This window comes from Varanus komodoensis, unplaced genomic scaffold, assembly GCF_004798865.1.
Source record: "Varanus komodoensis strain SLA01 unplaced genomic scaffold, ASM479886v1 scaffold88, whole genome shotgun sequence".
Taxonomy (NCBI): Eukaryota; Metazoa; Chordata; class Lepidosauria; order Squamata; family Varanidae; genus Varanus; species Varanus komodoensis.
Genome location: NW_025336576.1, coordinates 988,426 through 1,008,991, shown reverse-complemented (window position 1 = coordinate 1,008,991; position 20,566 = coordinate 988,426). Strand labels below are relative to the sequence as shown.

General features: G+C 54.4%; 1 protein-coding gene across 16 annotated transcripts in view; it reads left to right on the top strand.

The window, feature by feature from the left end:
• Nucleotides 1–916: 916 nt before the first annotated feature.
• AAK1 (AP2 associated kinase 1) overlaps nt 917–20,566 on the top strand; it is an 81,646-nt gene continuing 61,996 nt past the window's right edge. For all 16 annotated transcript variants that reach the window (XM_044417486.1, XM_044417484.1, XM_044417483.1 and 13 more), the window contains exons 1-2: nt 917–1,036; nt 1,261–1,627. In XM_044417486.1, the coding sequence (XP_044273421.1) occupies nt 1,465–1,627 (163 nt within the window). In that variant the 5' untranslated portion in view covers nt 917–1,036; nt 1,261–1,464. The remainder of the gene's footprint in view (nt 1,037–1,260; nt 1,628–20,566) is intronic.

Sequence of the window (20,566 nt, the reverse complement as noted above, 5' to 3'; positions counted from 1 at the left end):
TAAAATTAATTTATACATTTCATATTCAGCCCTTCAAATAACTTTCCTCGGCTGAACAAGATACTGGACGGGCTGAGCTCTCGGTCTCATCCAGTGCCATGCGCCTTTGGACGGGGGGGGGGAAGGCCTACAACTCCCGACATGCCCCAAAAAGCATACTTGGCTGGGGCATGCTGGGAGTTGTAGGCCTTTTTTTCCTGTCCACACATACGTCTGGTTGCGGCTCAATCTTATCATTCTCCCCACACCCCCCGAACTGGGAAAATAGACTAGTAATCTTTATATGATCATTTCATCTAATAGCGTAGCATGATCCGGCCCTATTATAGTACCACTGGAACCCGTCCGTCACAAAAATCTAGTGAAGCTGTCCTAACAGATGAATAAGTGACCATCAATTAGCACTTATTAATTAACCGCGGTCCGGCTTGCTAAGCCAGACCGACGTGTACTCAGAAGTCGCTCCCGCTCCCGGCCCCAAGTGCCCCCTGGGACTTAGAGTCCTCGGGTTTGCCGCGGCGGCTGGCACCTCCGCGGGAGAAGGGAACTACTCTTCCCAGGATGCCGCGCGGCTGGAGAGTCTGTGCAATCCGGAGGGGAGGGGGAGGGGGGGAAGGGGACGGCGAAGGTCGAAAGTTAGGCGGGCCCCCCGCCCCGGCGCTTTCCCCGCGTCCGGGTGCGTGGCTCGCGTCTCGGGGCGCGCGCGGCGGGTGGGAAAGGGTTAAGGGGCGGGGCCACAGAGGCCCCGCCCTTGCCCCGCTGGGCCGGAGCGGGACTTCCTGTGCCAGCCCATTTCCTGGTCGGACGCGGCTGCGAGCGGAGCGGCGGCGGAGCAGCAGCGGGCAGGGCTGGCGGCCGCGGCATGCTGTCCCCCCGGCCGGCCCCGGCCCCCGCCCCCGCCTCGACCCCGGCCCCCCTGGAAGCTCGTCGGCGCCCGGCCGGCGCCGCCGCCTCCACCGCCGCCTTGTAGCGATGCCGCTGGGCCGGCGCGGCGCCCGCAGCAGAAGCGGCGGGGGCAGCAGAGCAGCCAGGCCAGGTAGGCCGGCAGGCGGGCCGGGCCGGGCCGGGCCGTGGGCTCCGCCCTGCCCTGCCCTGCCCTGCCCTGCCCTGCCCCGCACGTGCCTGGGGCCCTGCCGTAGGCCCGGGCCCGCAGCCCCTCGGCGCCTGGGGCAAGCGGGCTGTGGCTCCTCTCGGCGGCCGCCGCAGGAGCGGCGCGGCGAGGCGCCCTCGCTGACGCTCTCTCTGCCTTTTCCTCCGCAGGCCCGAGTCGTCCCCAGCCCGGAGAAGGGAGCGCGAGGGGAAGCGCTTGACCTCTGCGGGGAGCGCCTCTGCGCGGCGTTAACCTGCCCTCGCCCCGGGCGAAGCGCTGCCTTTCCCCCGGGCGGGCTCTATGCGCGCGTGCGTCGGGCGGAGCGACCCGCTTGATTAGCCGAACCGGAGCGCGGGGCGCCCGCCTGCGGAGCGATGAAGAAGTTCTTCGACTCTCGGCGAGAGCTGGGCGGTTCTGGTGCCGGTTCGGGAACGCTCGGAGGCGGCGGCGGCAGCACCGGGCCCGGGAGCGGATACATCGGCCGGGTTTTCAACATTGGGCGGCACCAGGTGACTGTCGATGAAGTCCTGGCGGAAGGTAAGGGGACGCCCCAGTCCTCCTCTCCTGGTCTTGCCGTGACCCTCCTCCTCTGTTCTGGCTTCCCCTAAGCCCGCCCTGTTGCCTCCGGGGGAGCTAAGTTGCTTAGCTAGGACCCCCTGCTTATTAAATGCATTAGTGTGTGATATTAAAACCTAACGTGAATAGACGGCCCAGGAGGCTACCGTTGCATAGTTTAAACATGGCTTAGATCGTCTCCTTTTTAAGAACAGTGAGGCAAGGAACATGGGAGAGGAGACCTATGTACAACCAACTGCCAGCTGCTGAGGTTCAGTGGTTTGGCAATATGTAAGTTGGAAAACTCCCTGTGAGAGAGCATGTGAGATTGCACTAATACAGATATTAATGGTCATCATTCCCTGCCTGTTTCTTGCTCTGGGCTTGAGCACTCTAAGTGAGGGAGTGATTGGAATACAGAAGAGTAAATTTCTCACACATTAATGGTGCCTCTTGTGTGGTGGATGAGAGACACACTTGTACAATGTGCATTGGCATCTCAAGTTGTGGGCCTCTGAGACTGAGCTTGCAGTTCAGTGGTTGCAAAAGGATCTCTTAAGTTTGCAGTGCTGAGAACCTTTGTCTTTCTATTTCAAGCTAAAAATAGAAATAGGCCTAGCTTTTGGGCACACCCTATCATTCTCCCCTCCCTCCCCTCCCTGCTTAAAAAGAAGCTATGCATGGAACCTGAGCCCTTGACCTTCAAGATTACATAGGCTTTTGGGGCCGTTGGTGGGCCAGGAGCAGGAATGGAGAGCTCAGGGTTTACAAAGCATTTCTTAAGGCCCAGGTGTCCAGAGAGAGGGAGCTGGTGGCCAGAGCTGGGTGGAATGATTTGTGTGTGTCAGGTGGAGGGGCAGCTCCCCGCCCAAAGGCAGTTTGGTTGGCCAGGCCCACCAAAAGTGGCGTGCGTAGGCGTTTGCCGAGATGGGTACATCTCAGAGAGGCTGTGAGAAAAGATGCTCCCGGATGTTGAAGTCCGGTCCGCTTCTGACCCAAGCTGGCCGAAGCGTTGCTGGTCGTGGTAAATTGCCGCAGGCATGGCATGGAGTGCAGAGAAAGTGGGCACCGTGCCAGCCCACGTCATCTGTCTCGGAAAATAAAACTAATAAAACTAGCGAGACACCAGTCCAGCTCACTAGGGCCGAGTCTCTGCCCTGCTGATTCTGTTGAGGCCTCTTCTATGCAGTGATCTTCGGACTCAGCTACAGATACACTCCTGCCATCCTCCCGCTTCCTACGCAAGTGTACCGCAGGAAGCGTAAGCCCTCCTTTGAAGATGATTAAATAACTTTCTGGCAGATCCTCTGCTGGCAGTTGACACAGGCAGGGAAGGCTGCCTGTACTGGCGGATTCCTCCTTGAGGAATCTTTGCCTTGCTTCTCTTCCCTTCCACGGCACAGTCTGTGCCTGGTTTCCGGAGCCTTCCCTGTCTCCACAGTAAGAACAGCAAGCAAAGGCAGCCAATTCTGTGGTTATATCTCCAGGCTGGTGCCTGTTGGGTTGTGGAGAATGAGAGCTGGTGCATGAGTATTCTAGGAAAGGAAATTATGCTTGGTGTGTTCGGGGCTGTTTGGGGACTGCTGAAGTGGGTGGGTGGGTGGGTGGGCAGGCATGAAGTCTGGAAACTCAGGCCACCCCAGGGGTTTCTGGGATTTGTCTTGGCTATAGTCTCTGGGATGGCAGGGTGAAGCAGCCCCGTTTAGCATAATAAAGGATGCTTGTTTTGATACCTGGGGGTAGAGAGGAGGGCTGTGCCAGCCTGAGCTTTGTTGGAGGAGAGGTGGCATTAAAATAGAACGAGTCAGTTCACAGTCACTGTGAACACTCACTGTGGCCTTGAGGGAGTGATGCAGCCTCGGTTTGGGTATCCTCTGCATGGATCAGCACATGCGATAAAATAAAGCATGTGTCAAGTGTCTGACTCTTTAAAAATGGGCAAACAAGGAAACTTTTCACTTGCATAGTATTGCAGTTCATGTGTTCAAAGAGTCTTGCGTACGTTGTCGTTGTTAATTTTATTTCTATCCCACCCGATGGCTGATGCTCTCTTAAGGCAGGCCAGTTCTCCTTTTAAATCATGCATGCTCTTTCCTCTTGCAGACGGGGTTGAGTACAGGAGGCAGGTTTCCTAAGTCCACTACCTGAGAATGAGGCTGGGGTGAGATCTAAACGGGGGACTTCCCAACTCGCACTCCACGCCACTGCCTTGCCTACCGTCATCCGAGTAAAGGCTTAACTGTTCTTCTTCCAAGCCCATAGGGAAGCTGCTCTGCAAGATAATGAAGTCTTAGGGCAGGGTCCTTTTTCAACAGGGAGCCAGTTGAAAGGGGCCGGTGGTGGGCGCGGGCTGGTGAGGGAGCGGGGAGGGCGCGGCGGGTCCAAAGCCTCTGAGGCGGGCCGGATCCGGCCCATGGGCCATAGTTTGAGGACCCATGTCTTAGGGTGTCCTAAAGATGAGCACACTTACATGGCATAAGCCTTCCTGGGTGAGAGCCGCTCTCCTGACGCTGCCAGTCTTGAGGATGTTGCACAACTGTCGCCACCCCTGCTGAGACCCCGTGTAGAGGATTGTTCTAGAGGAGGAATGGACAGAAGGGAGCCCTGGGTCTGCTAGCTGCATTCCAGGGCAAATTGTGCTGCTGAAATTGAGGAAGCTTGGAGTAACCAGGAAGAGGCATCCCCAGAGGAAGGTGGACGGTTGTGGCATTCAGAACAAGTTCCTGGACTCTTACATCCTTAATCTATAGGGTACGTTTTGCACATTTGAATCTTGGAGTCCCAGGGAAAAGGCCTGAAGTCTGAAGGCGCCTCCGAGAGATGAAGGGCAAGACGTCTTTGGCTGACTGTGCCGACATAATCGGGAGGGCTCTTTCAGCCGAGCGCCAGGCTGCGCCCAGTGCTGAGTGCCTGGCAGTCAGATTTTTGCGTGCTTTTAAAAGCCGGTCCTGTGGGAAGCGCTGGAAAGAACTGTGTATGCATTCCATTTTTGTAATATTGCTGTACTGCTAAGCATTCAAATGGCCCTAAGCAGTTTACCTACTAATATTAAAATCACATTTAAAATGCAGTTTAGAACCATCTAATTAAAGTAATCACGCATGGCTGTACGTGATCAGCACAGTGGGGCGGCATGGTTGATGTGATCCCAGGCCAGGGGCAGGGCAGTGGCACGCGTGTTTGCAGGGGGCGCTTGCCTCCCGAGCTGCAGGGGGCGCTTCCTCCGGGGGGCGGCGCTCACGCAGGGGGCTGCCCTAAATGTCAGCTGCTCATAGGGAAGGTCTGCTGGGCATCCTGTCCCAAAGGTGTTTCGCCTGGAGAAGAGGGGGCTGCACCGGGACCAGGCTGCAGATAGCAGTGGTACCTCGGCTCACAAACACCTCAGTTCACAACCAAATTGGGTAGCGAGCAGAAATTTCAGAAAAAATTTGCCTCGGGTCACGAACTCTGCATCAGGTGGCAATCGCGGTAGGACTCGGGCACGGGGAGATGGCTGCGATCTTTGTTGTTCTTTGTTACTTTGTTTATTATTTATTTTATTTATTTAGAAAATTTCTAGGCTGCCCCATTCGCCGAAGCCTCGGGGCGGCTTACAAATAAATTAAAATACATAAATAACAATATAAAATACACATAACTGTATAAAATAAGTTGCCCTGGCCAAAAAACTTTAAAATAAAAATAACATTAACGATTAAAATGACGCTTGAATAAAAAGGTCTTCGCCTGTTTCAAATTTTTGTGATTAAAAAATGGTTACAGAACTGATTATCCTTATTTACTTTGAACTTTATGGGGAAATTTGATTTGGCTCACACCCAGTTTGGGTCGTGACCGGAGTCATGGGACGGATTGAGTTTGTGAGGCGAGGTCCCACTGCACCTGTTCTCCGTCTGGGAGGCAAGACTGGAATCCCTGGCTGGAGGAGGAGGAGGAGAAAGGCCCAGTCTAGCCTTCTCCCTGCCATGCAGCCCTCTCTCTGTCGGATCTTACTCCTCCCAGGGGCACTGCATCACCGGGTGGGTTCCTGTTGGCCACCTGGGAGTGGGGTGCGGGGTTACTGTGGCTGCTGCTCATGTGCACTGGGCGTGAGAGGACCCCCTGGAGCTTCTGCTGCCGGCAGAGCGGGAGACTGAACCGGGGTGCCGACGCACGCTCACCGGTCGGGCCTGTGGGCACGCCATTCACGCAGTCCGGCCCCTCGGTGTGGCTGTCACGGCGTTCCAGAGGCGTGCTGGGGGCCAGGAGGGTTGCCAGTGCATGCCAGGCACGCCGCGCGCAGCCATGTTCTCTGCACCAAGGGACGTGGCTCTTCGAGGGCTGAGTGGCTCTGAAATCACCCTGTGCCTGTAGTTTGTTGTGATCATGTGAACAGGCCTAATGGCTTTGCATGGTCGTGGAGTTAAGCTGTAGCGGCTTAATTCTGCGCCCACGCATGCTGGGGGATTGAGTGACTCCTGGAGTGGCTTGTTGCTCAGGGCAGCAAGCCACCTCCTGGGGCTGGTGTGGCGTGGCAGTCCACGCTGGCTAGGTAATAATGCCGGTCTGCTCAGCGCATGACTGGCCCTTGGGCTTATTTTTCCCCCGGGGATCCGGCGAATAGGCCCCGTACAAGCCTGCCTTTTCTGGTGGCTTGCATGCATGAAGGAGCCCTTGCACGTGACACGCTGCCGGGAGAGCTGCCCCGGTCACGGAGCAGCGAGGCAACGAGCAAGGCGCAGTTATGTGTGAACTGCCCAGGTTCCTCGCCGGCATTTACTCTTGAGTGTAGGCAGGCTTAAGCCATGCTTCCCTCCCTGGTCAGACTTGCTGGGTCCGAGGCGGGGAGCCTGCTTCCCCAGCAGAAGCTCCCCGGCTCGGTTCACTGTGTCACCAGCTTAAGGATCTCATGTTGTGGGCTGGAAAAGAACTTGGAGGACTCCTGGCCGTCAAATCCATCCCAGTTGCGATAGGCCGAGTTATTTCACATAGGGCAGCTTTGTGAGTTTGAGAGAGAAAAGGTTTAGTGGATGCTAAAGCTCACCGAGGGAATCGCTCACTGCAGCTAACCACCTCCCATCAGCCCTGACCTTCAGGCTGTTAAATAATCACTTGGCTGGCTGCCTAAAACCAATTCTTAATTCATTATAGGCAACCAGGAAGGGAAACTTGGTGCAATATGTTTCTCTTGCCCACGCATGATCAGCTTCTGTTTATCTGTATTTGTTGCGCTTCTGTGCCCCTCTCCTCCACGGGGCACAAGGGTCTGCTTCCTTTTTGTTTATCTTCACAACAGCCCTGCTGATGACTGGCCAAAGTCACCCGGTGAGCCTCATGGCCGAGTGGGAACTGGGCCTCTTTTTTTTGACCCATGTAGCACAAAATTACACGTGCAGGTCTTTGGGCATGCTAAACAGAACAGTTCTTAGTATCTTCATATTTTTTCTCAACTAGCTTGGGTTCTCGTCCCCGCTCAGCCGTGGAGCCGACTGGGTGACTTTGGGCCAGTCACAGACCCTCAGCCCAACCTACCTCACAGGGTTGTTGTTGTGGGGATAAGGTGGAGGAGGGGGAGGATGTAAGCTGCCTTGAGCCCTTTGTCGGAAAAAGGCAGGATATAAATAGGAAAACAATAAATAAATAAATAGCTTGGGTTCTTGTGAATGAAGGGGGTGTGAACAGGTACCCTGATTGCTCCCACTGGAGTTGGGCAAAGTCAATCCATCCCAGAAGACTTAAGATGAAGAGGAAATTGTGGGTTATGCATCTGGGTTGTTCCTTCTCCAGCAACCAACAATTCTGGGTTCAGACTTCCTGGGTTCTTTATCATGGACAGATCTCAATGGGAGTGATCAAGAACCAGCATGCTCACTTGCCTGCGCTTGTTCGCCACTACCCAGGGCTGGAACAAACTCTGGATAGTTATGGCATGAACCAGACCCTTGAGTTGTCATATTTACAAGCATTTCAGAAAAAAATATTTTTTCCCTAATAAATATTTCATTTCAGCTCCTTTTGGCTATTACAAATAATTGTTGTATTTATGCAGCATGTAAAATTAACATGACATAGTTTTAGCTTCCTGAATATAAGCCAAACATGCTAAATTAGAATTTTTTTTGAGCTATAAGTCAATGAAACATTTTTCCAGTTCAAAAATTTCCCCGCCACCCCTCCTGCTCCCTGCCAAGGTGTGGATCCCTGATGGAAATGAGAGCTTGTTCGATAGCTTTTCATCAGCCCTTGCTTCACGCTTAGGCTAAAGCTGAGTCGTGTTTTGGGGCTCCTTCTTGGCTTGAGCTGCAGTGAAAGGTAATGGGGAAAGTGAGAAGGCGCCTGGAGAGCGTGGAATGCTGGGCCATTTTGTTGCGTGGGGCTAAGCCTGGGGGTCTTCCCATCTTGTGCCACATACGAAGTTACCTGGACAGGTGACTGAGTTGAGTTGTGCTTCTACCCTGGCAACAGGGTGTTCCTGCAGGGCACATGCAGGCAGCAGGCTAGTTGTGTCCCCCCCCCTCCTCCCCGGACAAGCTGAATGGCACCCCTGGTTCTGTTCTCCAGCTTGCTGGCATCAGCTGCCCAAGGTGCCAGCCAGGTTAGCCTGCCTAAAGTGAAAATGGTTTAGAAAATGACATGCTGCAAAACTTGTTTCCAGATGCACCGTTCTCATTCCGCTTTCTCGTGCGTCTGCTTCTTCTGGCCCTTGACTCGCACTAACCACAGTCCCCAACGCCTCTTCTGCGTGTCTCCGTACAGTGAAAAGCTGTCAGTGGTTGCTGATCGCGGGAGTCGGCCTGGTTGAGGTCAAGCTGCCAATTTCACGGGTTGTGCTTGCCATATTGCAAGTACTGCTTTGTCTGAATTAAAGCAGAAGGCAGACTTCGTTCTTGCCCCTGAACAGGCCAGCTTTCTGGAACATGGAAGACACAAGACCTTTTGCAGAAGAGCCTGCCTCCTGCGTTCGTGTGTCTCCGTGTTCTCTGTCTCTTGCACGGGCAACTAAGGCAGGTTGGCCCCGACAGGGCAGTGGCTCGTGCGAGAGGGAGCTTCCTCTGGGAGTGGAAGGTCTGCTGAGTCTGCACACAAAGAGAGTCACACCTGGTGCAGGCACACTTGGCAGAATCCGTCACCTGGCAGAATTCTGGCAGCTTGGCCAGAACAGTGACTCATGCAGAGAGTCACTGGCCAGCCTCTGTGGAAGTGTGCCTTCTGCATTTACTGGCACCTTCAATTATTTCACTAAGTTATTTCTCCAGGCGTGCCTTTTGGGAAATCCTGCTGTGGCAGCTCGAGTTTCTGCAGGGCAAGCGGCTTCATGACTGCCATAATGCGCTTTAGCAGATGACTCCCTTGGAAGCTTCCAAGTGACGGAGGCAACCTAATCCAATATGGGTGCGCTGCCTGGAAAGGAGAGCGGATGCTCTGATTGCCTGTTGATTGCTGATCCTCAGAGCCCCAGGTGGCTTTAAAGCCCCCAGACTCTCGCTTGCTCTTGTGAACCTGCCCAGTCTTTGCGCTACACCTTGCCTGGCCATCCGCTCATCCTGAGGGGGCACAGGACAGCGCCTTATTGGTGGTGACATCGTGACTGCAAAACTCTCTCTTGGCGAGGCTTCTCTTTTCTATCAGATGTTCAGTGGAGTCGTATTTGCTTGCGTGTAACTTTTAACTGGTGATGCGAACTGTGTGTGAACTTCTGAATAATGTCTTGATTTAACTTTGGTCAGTGGATCAGCTATTATTATGTACTTTTTGTCAGTTTGTATAACCTCAGGAAAAATTAAAATGCACTTCCTACAGTGGCTGATAGACTAACATCTTATTACACTCGATTACAACCCCTTGTGATGAAATAAAATTCAAGCCAGGACAGCAGATTTCAGGAGTTGGCACTTTTATAGCAGAAGAGACTTTCTCCTGGAGTTAGAAAGTTACCCTGAAAGGGGCCACCTGCTGGGGTTTCTTTGAGGGGGGGCTGAGGCCCTGGAATATGCACATGGGGCTTGAGGAGACTACCCACTCCTGGCATATGTTGTATTTAGAGGTTTTTAATTGGTTTTTGCATTTTTGTGTTTTGGAAGACCAAGATGGTATTTTGGTGTTTTGTGCTAATGAATTGTCAATGGTCTGCAGACCTCCGGCTAATAAGCAGCACAGAAACAAACAAGTAAGTGAAATGTGGCATGTTATCCTTCTGGCGCCGCCGTACCTGACAGCCTTTCAGGTGTGTTGCAATAGAGACTGTGGCCACGGAAGGAAGTGTGTGGCCATCAGTCAGCCTCTGACCTGTAATCTAATGTTCGCTCCAGGAGAAGAGGCCAGGCTTCAGAGCTGCTCCTGGCCCGCACAGAATAAATCAAACATTCTGATTATTCTAGGCTCACGGCTGAGGCTCCGAGGCAGCCAGGAGAGGTCTTGCTCTTCCAAAAGCTTGTTGGGGCTGAATTTCTGCTTCTCGTTGTGCAGGAGTCCTGGATTCCAAGCTGGGTGTGCCAATCACTTGGCGACATCCCAACGGGGTCCTTGCAGTGGGGCTCCAAGCAGGGCCGGGTTCGAAAGACTGCAGAAGTCAGCCTTGTTGGCCAAACGTTGACTAGCCCCGAACCGCCTCGCAGGGTCAGAATGCAGCAGGGCTGCTCTTCTGCCCAGATGATCTTGGCTTTCTGCAGTCAGTGTCCTGCCTGAAAATGGAAAGGAGTCCACAGCCAGCAGGCTCCTTTTATGCCCTTTCCTCCCTTGCTTCTTTCACAAATGAGCATCAGCTACTATGGAGCTGTTATTTCCGAACACTGCGCGTGTTTTCTCACGAGCAAGAGATCCGGTGCGAGGTTCCTGCCCGTCCCATGCACTCTTCCGGGACGTTGATATGTCCAGCCGGCAGCATCTATTCCCCACCCGGCGCTGCCGCTCCCCTGCCTGAGCACTGGTGGGCAGGTGAGAGGGAATGGGATGCACTCCAGCAGCCAGGTGAGCCCAGTAAGGGCAGCCGTCCTTTGACTCACGCCGCCCCTCGGCCTGCCCTCGGCATCTTCCACGCACCAGGCAGAAGCTTGCTCCTCAGTTCCAGTCCAGCTGCTGTCTGCCAAGCAGCTGCTGTCTGCCAGGTGGGGGGCTGTGGAGGGGCTGCAGCTGCCCCGGTTCGCTCCCCGCGTGCGGTGGATTCCAGCAGCCCTAGGAAGGGTCCGGGCCTAGTGAGGGGCGCAGCCCCGGCGAGCCAGGGGGCTTTGGAGCTCTGCAGGCAGGAGGAGCCCACTGCCGGAGCGAGGGCTTCGGCTCTGCGTCTCCCAGAGAGCAGGCCCTGCCTGGGGTGGTTCTGGGCTCCCTAGGAAGGCCATCGGGCATCACGTGGCCCCCGAGGGGCTGCCAGAGGCCATAGGGCTTAGCCAGCCTGCCTCCCTCCCTCCCTCCCTCGCTCCACGCGTTTGGGGTGTCAGCTTCCATCAGACCCCGACAGCGTGGGAGTGGGGGGCGTGAGGTGGGGGAAGCATTTGGAGGCTGGCAGAGGCAGCTGTGGCCCAAGCGACTACGCTCCAGCGGCCCATGCTCCGGCCTCTGAGCAGAGCAGCCCGGCTGTCTGCCTGGCGCTTGGCGAGCCCCTGTGACGAGCGGCACTGGTGGAGACCTGCTTCCAGAGGGCCCTTGGCACGGACTGTGCCTGGTCGTGCCCTCGCGTGCCCTTTGTCTGCCAGAGTTTTGTCTTGTCTTGTCTTATTGTTAAACCATCCATAGACCACAGTAAGGGGCGGTCTAGAAGAGTTTTTAAATAAGTAACGTAAATTTTACATAAATAAGACCTTGCCCTTCCACAGGCCTGCCTTGTCCTTCTAATTGCCTTGCCTTCTTGCTGCCAAAACGGGGGGGGCAGCTGGGCCTCTTCCGCTCAGTGTGGCTGCAGATTTTACAAATGTCTCCAGCTCTCCAGGTGAGCCCTGACCTGGGGTGCCTGGGTTCTTGTTCTTCAAAGGGACTTTCAGATTGCAGGGCAGGCAAAACGGCCCCAGCGAGGCAGGCCAGACTGACTCATGTCTTTGGGCGTGTGGGCTGGTTCCTGCCAATGAGGCGGAGATGTCGGCCGAGGCCCAAGGCATCACTGAGTCCACGTGGCATCAGGTTGCAGCTTCCTCTTGATCCTTGAGGCAGATAAGTATGGAGGGGTTGTCATTTCAGCATGTCAAGCATGTAAACAAGCCCTCTGCATGTCATCTAAGTGGCAGCCTGGAACGATCGTGGCTTCCCATGCCTGCTCCCAGCCCACTGTGCCAGCGGGGCCCTCTCCCTGCGCAGCACTGGCTTGGAAGGCCGGAAGGGCAGTCGATTGCCCACGGGGCCGGTTTGCGTCTGTCTGAATTGAGCACAACACACATCTAAAGTCTTATTTTTCTGCTTTTTCATACCTGTACATGGATTTTAACAACATACATACAGCTTCCCAGCACTTGCACAAGGCCTCAGCAGAAGCAGACTGCATCCCCAGATCAGTGTCCATTTGACGCTGGCATCTACACACCACCTGTTCATTTATCAAAAGTGTGGGAAGGTCCTCATGCCACCGCAGTAAAGGATACGAATGTTTATCCTTTCAGTGTTAAGTATCACCCTGTTAGCGGTCCAAATGGCACCGAGGATGCGCTTTTCCTTCCCTTGATTTCTATGATGCTGGTAAAAAATGCTGAGGGAAGTATGTGTCGGTGGGTATCAAAGACTGCTCCAGTGCAGAAGTTATCTGACTGATAACTGCCCTGCAAAAATAAGCCATCACTGTCAAAATGTGCACCTAAAAAGAGCACGAGCTGTTTTGCACCACCAACAGTTGGCCAATTTAGACAATTCCTTGGGAAGGCGGTGTCGAGGCCCACCGAACAGGACACCAGAGATTCTCCTGGCCGAGACCCAGCCCAAGAGCCGGACACATGCTGTGTGCCAGCCTGAGTGCCACAGGAATGCATTATTGGTGCCCCCAGCGCTTCCTCAAATTCCCAAATGTGTCTGCAGGCCAAAAGAGATTGGGCGGGGGGGGGGGGCATTCCCAGTCTCTGGACAGGGCCCATGCAGCTCCTCCTCTTTGTATTATTCCCATCCCCGCAAGCACCTGGAGTGCCGCTTCTCCCCTTAGCACCACGGTCTCTCTTAGAGGGTCTGCCTGCTGCTTCCTTCCGCTCGCTTCCTCTGCGTTGGCCGCTGCACTTCCCTCCTCCGGGCCACCGCAGCTTGCTCTGGAGCGCGTTACACCGCTCTGTCCCTCGCTTCATGGCAAGCAGCTGCCTGGCAGCAGGGGGTGGGGGACTGCTGCTGGGTTTGGGCTTTGGGAAGGGGAGGGCTGCCCGGCAAGCCAGCCACAGGGCGGGGTACCGAATGCTTCATGTGCTAATTCAAATTGTCGTTTTTCCTTGCACAGAGACTGCGAGGTCTGAAGTGGCCCAGTGCAGAGAGATGGAGCTGCTTTTTAAAAAAACAAAACACAGGGAGTGAGGAGGCAGTGATATTGTGCGCAGTGAAATGTTTCTGTGACTCTGGGCAGGTTCAGATGACACTTAAAGGCCTGGGGGTCTCAGGTGCCTAGGACCCCTGGGCACTGTCTTCCCCCTCCATCCTCTTGCTCATGTCCCCGGCAGAAGCTGTCCAGTTGCTCTTGCATCCGTGACCCTCACCTGCTGCACCTAGCTAAACTTCAGCAGGAGCCTGGACACAGAGCGTTAGGGTGGTGTGGGAAGGTGGTGCTGTTGGCGGGGACTCCTCCTGGGTAGGCCCGGCTGAGCATGCTTCCCCTACCCGCAGCCACGATTGCAGCACCATCACGGCAGTGGAAAGGGAGCTGTTCTTACCAGGAAACTCACAGAGCAGACCTTGTCCCATGGAGAAACAAAAGTGCCAGGAAAATTTCCTTCCTGTGTCACTGGCTGCACGTGTAGCAAGTGGCAGCCCCTTGTTGCTCGTGTCTTGGAATAGCTCATCATATCAAAACATCCTACAAGATCTGGAAATACTTACACTCCGGATGGTTCCTCGTGCTCAGGATTTTGAGCTGGGTGCTCTGTGCCTTCCCTTTCATCCATTTGACTCTGAATTTTAAACCCATTTTAACAGAGCTTTTTGAGCTGCTGTTGGGTTTCTGGATGGCACTGCTCCTGAGCTTCCTACAAGTGGAGCACAGTCAGACGTGAATCCGGAGCAGGGCCTGAGTGCTCAACACCAGGGCCTTGCAGGACCTGTGCTGGGGTGGTCCCCTAAGACCCTCATTTGAGGAGTGCAAGAGTGACCGTTGCAGTGGCTAACACGAGAGCCTCCTGCTTGGACCATAAAACCAAGCACCAGCCTGCTCTTCCAGGCCTGACTTGCCTGGGGGCTGATTCTGCCGGCCCCCAACCCGTCCTGTGGTGGGAGGAGGCAAGCTCTGAGGTAGGCCCCTCACTAGACTTGGCCACCCCAAGGGACACCTGCACCAAGACCTGGAAGCAGCAGTCTTGGTCTCCAACTGGCACTTCCCATGTTCCTGGGAAGCTTTCAAGCAGGATGACACATCCTCTCTGGCCTTGCAGAATCTGGAAAGGCTGTGGATGCAGCATCGTGGTGGCTCTGTGTCACAGACTTTGTTTCCATTGAATCATTAAGCTCAGGGACACCCACTAGTGTCCAGTGATGCCAGTTCTGGTTTCCGCTGGGGGAAGCAGTTGGCTGCCACATGCTGCATTTGCCTTTCTGTGGAGTTGTCCCGCCACGTTGCGGCATCGCCTGGAAGTCCGAGGCCAAGGGCAGGTGGCTGGCCAGCCCGCCGGGTGTGTCTTGCGATTGCCTGCCTGCTGATGCTGGCCTCTGCGTGTCACGGAAGCCCCCCGGGCAAGCAGGTGCTGTGGGAAGGGCACCTCTGCCCCTGGTCAGGGAAGGCTTTGGTTGCCTCACCGGTATTCTGCTCTTCTCCGCGGTTGTTTGGGCTGCCTCCCATTGCAACTGCTTTCCAGCCTTGTTTCAGCAGCAGAATGTTTGCAGTGTGTCCTCCGTGCCTTCGCCTGGCCTGTGTTGGACTCTCTTTGAAGCCTGCGTCACACGGGGACAGATGGCAAGAACTGCGGAGGAAGCCCCCTGCGATGTGCCAGGCCCAAAGGCCAGCACCTGCTCTGACCCCTGTCTGAATCACCTCGTTCTGCTGCTGCACGACGAGGCTGCTGCGATTGTGTGGGTGTGTTTATGTGCTCAAGATGGGTTGCCTCGTTGGTGCAGAAGATGGTCTTGTCCATGAAAGAGGGAGGCGGCTTGAATGGCACTCGGATGGCCTTCCCCCAACTGGCGCTCCCCAGGTGTGTTGGGCTGCACCTCCTGCTGTCCCCACCCAACATGGACTGCTGCCCTAGGCTGCCGGGAGGTGATGGGAGCTGCTCTCCAATACATCTGGAGAGACCAAGCTGGGGAAGGCGCCCCCTGGGGGTGAGCAGAAGGCGAAGTGCCGACTCGCAGAAGCCCTTGTGCACATGACCAGTGGACACTACTGCTGGGAGTTGTGTGTTGCATCTGGAGGGCGACAGGTTGGGGAAGGCCATGCTACTCATGGCGGGCAATGAAAGAGGGAGAAGAAGCTCTTCTCTCCAGTGGCAAACGCTGCGATCATGTCTTTTTCCTTGGGAAGTAAAAGCATTAGCTTTCGTCTCCTGCGATGGTGAGAATTAGCTTACCAACAAATGCTTTAAAAGTTCTTTCTTCTAATGACGTGCCTTTTCGGCTATTTTTCCCCACTGTCTTTTCGCTTGACTTGCTTGGTTACCTGATTACTTCTGAGCAGCTTAGGTTTGAAAGCTGTTATTTTCATGGAACAAAGCTTCTTTGTTCAGCATGCTTCTAGAAAAGACAGTATTGAAGGAAGATTCTCATGTGGTTGTGATGGAGTTTAGATTGAACACCAAATTTGTTTCAGAATTTCCATTCCATCCGTATTGCTGCTGATGGGGAAGGCAAGACTGGCCCCTCTTGTGGGGCATTGCGAATGTGGGGCAGATCCTTCTTGGCTTCCCACCAAACACCTGTCAGACACTGAGGGAGCAGAGAAGAAAGACCTCGCACAGGGCTGCTTCCTGTGAGAGAAGGGGCCCTTCTGGTCGGCTGGTTCTAAACTGTTTCTGGCTCTATAGGTCTTACTTATATAACTCCCAACAGCCAGCGCTTGGGGTTCTGCCTGGGAACAGACAGAGAGACAGCCTAACTCTTCTGGCCTGGGAGTTGCATGTTCTAGACACTTGGTCCTGATTAGCTGCATCCTTTTGAACCCACTGGAGTTTGATGATCTCTGCTTGATCAACCCAGAGCGCAGGGCGTGAAGAACAAGGCCCAGGTTCCAGGTTCCAGGAAGCCAGGTTCTGGCTGAACATCCGAAAGAATTTCCTGACTGTCAGTGCAGTAGGACAGTGAAGCCCCTGGCCCATACTCTTGATCCCCTGTGTGCGAGAGGCCGCTGGACAGCCATCTGGGAGAATGCTTGGATTTGTGGGAGCCATGCATCCCTCAGGGAGGTAAGAGGGGTGGCTAACGGGAAGAGGGTCTTTGCTGCTGCTCCCGTATCTGGAATGCTCTTCCTAAACAGATTCTTCTTCTGCTGCCTTTGTATCCTTTGTATCCTTTTCTGCACCAAGTGAAGACTTATCTCTAAAAAATATTTTAATACTTGATTCCTCCCATGGGTGCCACTATGGCCCGTTGGTTTATTTGCATTAATTTATAACTCAGTTGGTTTTACTGTTTCAAAGTTCTATTGTTGAGTTTTTATATCATGAGTTTTAGGATGTGCTGCTTTAGTAATGTGAGCCACCTAGGGATGCCGTTGGTGGAATAGGTGGCATATAAATATTTTAAATAAATCAATAAACCTGGAGCCCTGCAGTGAGCAGGGGTTGGTCCTGGTGGCCCTCTACTATTCTATGATTCCGGGATTAGCTGGGGCATGTGTGTCTGATAGGTCTTGTACCGAAATTGTTTTAGCTGTAGATTTTTCTGGCGGGGAGGGGGGAATGAACTGCTGTGACCAGAAGGAGCGCCTTCTTCCCTATGCGCCCTTCTGCCCCTTGAGATCTGAGGTGGTGGTCCTGCTCTGGGAGCCCTCCTTGAAGGAGATTAGGAGGGAGAGTACCCAGAGGAGGGCCTTCTCTGTGGTGGCACCCCAAATTTGATATACGCTCCCCAGAGAGGTTTGCCTGGCAACAGCATTGAAAACTGGGCTGAAAGCAAAAGAATGAAATTCAGTAAGGACAAGTGCCACGTCCTCCACCGAGGAAGAATAAGCCAAATGCAGCAATACAAGATGGGGAATATGTGACCTGCCTAGAGAGATTGAGCTGTTGGGAAGTACAGAAAGGAAAATAAGCCAACTTCACCCAAGAAAACCTGCCCAGATTCAGGCAGTTTAGCCAAATCTCCAAATGTTTAGGCTTCATACTGGTGGATTGCATGCAGACATGAATTATTTAGGATTAACTACGGAGCTCCTCTTATGTCTCTGTAACGAATGAAGTGATAGAAAGGGCACTATCATTTCAGACTACTCGGGAGGGAGAATGTGTGTCATTTCTGGATGCTCTCTGTGCGCATAGAAATAGCAAAGCAAAAGGAGCGCATTTGGGGAGCGAGCGCGGCAAGGGGCAGGTGGGGACAAAGGCCTCCTACCTGACGCTGCCGGACGCCTCACCTGCAGCCCCTCCCCCGCCACGCCTCCCTGCTCTGCAGCTGCAGCCCCGGTCCATTGCGAATGTAGGCCAGCCGAGAGTCGTCTTCTACTTATTGTTGAAAACATTTATACTCTGCTTTTCAGCCAGGAGAGCTCTCCGAGCAGCTTCAAGATGAGTGTAAAAAGACTGCCTTTGCCATCAGATTTGCTGCCATGTGACTCAGACGAAAGAAAGGGGGGGTACTGGGGGCGGGGAGCGAGGAACCCAGGCACCGGCCCCGATTCCCACGTGGATGGAAACGGGCTGCTCCGGCGTGCAGTTTGCTTGAGCTGGTGGCTCAGGGCCCGGCTCCAGGAAACATCAGTTTGGACAAAGCCTCTCAGCCTCCCCTTGCTCACAGCCGCTGCCTCTGTCTCCAGAGACATCAGTCATTCTGTGAGCCCCCAGATGACATCCCGCCTTCTCGGGGGGCTGCAGCCTCGTCCGGAAGAGCCAGCCTACCTCCTTCCCAGGCCTGGGAGCCTCCCACCCGCAAGAGCAGCTGCTTGCGAGTTTGCTGTTCCCTGCAGCAAACTGCTTGGCTGGTCCTCGTTCAGATGTTGTAGAGAACAGAGCATTCTGATGGCACCAGGCTCCAGGTCTCGTCAGGACTTCCCAGTGGCTTCATATTGGGGTTGAATAGCGTTCGGGCAAGGTGGTGCCTCATGGCACTCCCTGGCCCATGTGCCGAGGGGCTGGGGTGTAACTGCCAGCCCATCGGGATGCAGCTGTCCTCAGGAATTCGAGCAGAGCCTCTGTAGGTCAGTGTCCTGCCGCTGGCTCTCAGAGATGCTCCAGTATGATCCGGGTAATGGCATCAAAAGCCAGTGAGAGATTAAGCCCATGTAATAGGGTTGCGTTTCCCCTGTCCTGATAGAGACAATCCATCTGGCAAGCGACTCCAGCTGGGTACCAAAACCAGGTCTGAACTCGCACTGCAGTGGGTCGAGAAAGCTGGTTCCTTCAAGATGGCCAGAGGAAAATCTTGGTAGCAACTCTTTGGCACATCCATGCAAAAAGTAAAATGAAAGATGCTGCCCAGGTATTTCCTTCTGCCTGAGCGAAAGAAAAAGCCAGGCAGTGCCGGGGCCTTGAAGTGGAGAGCTGCTGAACAGAGACAGTCCGCTGGTCCAGCTAGCCAAGTACCTGCTTTGGTAGCCTGACTGGAAGAAGTGTCTCTCGGCTCAGGCAAGGGCCTTTCCAAGCTCTTCTGAGATGCAGGTGGGAGGACCTGATATTCCCCCTCACTTGTTTCTGTATCATTTATTGAAGGTGCAGTCCTAGGCATGTTTGGCCAGGGAAAGGGGATTTTTCCCCTCCAAATAGCATGGGATCGTGCCCATCATGACTCAGTCTTTCTACCAGAAGATGCCAAGGGCAGCTAGCTAGTACAGTAAAACCTAAACCAAATAATTGTCAGTAGGATTACAATTTACTACTGGGCCCAGGATTGAACCCTGTAGTGACTTGCTCGTTACTGCTCCCCAGTTCGAGAAGGTGCCATTGTTGAGCACTCTTTGCGTCTGATTCGGTAGCCAACTGTGCATCCACCAGAGAGTTTTCCCCTCTAGCCCCTCCTTTAGCTGGTTTGCTAATTGGGAGATCATTGGGCACTTTGTCAAAAGCTTTGCTGAAGTCAATCTAGATTGTGTCCTCAGCGTTCCCACAGTCTACCAGGGAGGTTACCCAATCAAAAAATGAAGTCCAATTACTCTGGCAGGACTTGTTCTCGAGAAATCCATGCTGGCTTCTAGGAACCACTGCGCTGTTTTCAAGGTGCTTGCCGACTGCTTTACAATCTGCCCCAGAATTTTCCTAGGGATTGATGTCGGACTGACTGACCTGCAGTTCTCAGGTTCTTTTTTTCCTTTCCCCGTTTGAAGATGGGGACATTAGCCCTTCTCCATCACCTGGCACTTTTCTTGACAGTATTTTCTGAGAAGCACAGCAACTGAGCAGGTCAGTGGGGGATCTTTTAAATATCTGGCTTGGGACTTTAGAGGTAATCACCAACACCTTGAAATAAGCCTGGAATGAGATTAGCAGCCCGTGCAGCTGTGGAGATGTGTGATCTGGCTGGCTGGCGAGCCCAGTTGGGAACTCCTGCAGCATTTTGAACCAGTGCAGAGTGCTTCGTGTCGGTTTGATTGTAAGGATGTTAAGACACCTGTTCTCCAGGTGGGCCTTTCCCCCCTCCCTTGACCTGGCCCCTTTGGAAACAACTGGGTGTGTGTGCAGGTTTGGCCACTGCCTGCACATCGGCTTGTTAAGGACACACCCGGTAGCTCACCAGTCTTTTAATTGCTGTTTGCCTCCGTGCTTCTGAGGTTGGCAGTTGCCTTTCCCAGGGGCATGGGCCTGGGAGTTCACCCAGGAAAAGCGACTGCGGCCGAGATGAGTAAGTCTGTGTTGGGGTGTGTGTGACATCCATGTTAGTGGCCTGACCCTGCTTGGTGTGGGAGAGGCAGGGACGGACTTGGCCAGTGGTGGTGGTGCGGTGGGGGCAGGTTGCAGTGGCCCATGGGCATCCTGCTTCAAAAGAGAGCTTCGGCGCCGTTAGCCGCAGAGGCAGAGCTTCTCTGAGAGCGGATCCTGACCGTGTGGAAGTGCTGACAAGCAGCTTCCCAGAGGGGGCCTTGCCCTGTTGGGGCGGCAGGCTGGTCTGCTTGGCGCTGGTGTGTCCGTGCTCACAGTTGCCGCCAGCATTTCTGTTTTGCGGTTGGGCGCTCCTCTTCCTCCTCCTCGCAGGACGCGCATCTGTCACGGCCTGGCCCTGGCCGCTTGCTGGTTGGCGGCTCTTGGAACACACCTGGGTTGGGTAGCAGAATGCTGTAAGCGCGGAACAAAGTTGCAGGAGTGTGGAGTGGGGGTTGGCCGCTGAGGGTGTGGTGTGTGGGGGTGGAAACCGCCGTGTTCGGTGAGTTGCGGTCCCATTGAGGTCAGAGGCGATGCGCTCGGGGGTACCTGATGCGAGACCCAGGCCCTCCATCGTCGCCTTACTTTGGCTCGCACGGGACCCGGTGGGCCTCTGTCGTAGCTTTTGCTGGGGCTCTGAGGAAGGGGGGCTTTCTCAGAAGTCTCCTGGCACGGCCTCCCCCGTCTGCCTGCCTGGGTGAAGCGGGGAGCTGAGATCAAACAGCGTTTTGATTCAAAGAAAGGCAGGATTATGAGTCTCACAAGTCACTGTCGTGAGAGCTGGTACTGCGTGGACAACGTTGTCGCGTGTGCTTATTCCACGCATCACTGCATAATGCAAATT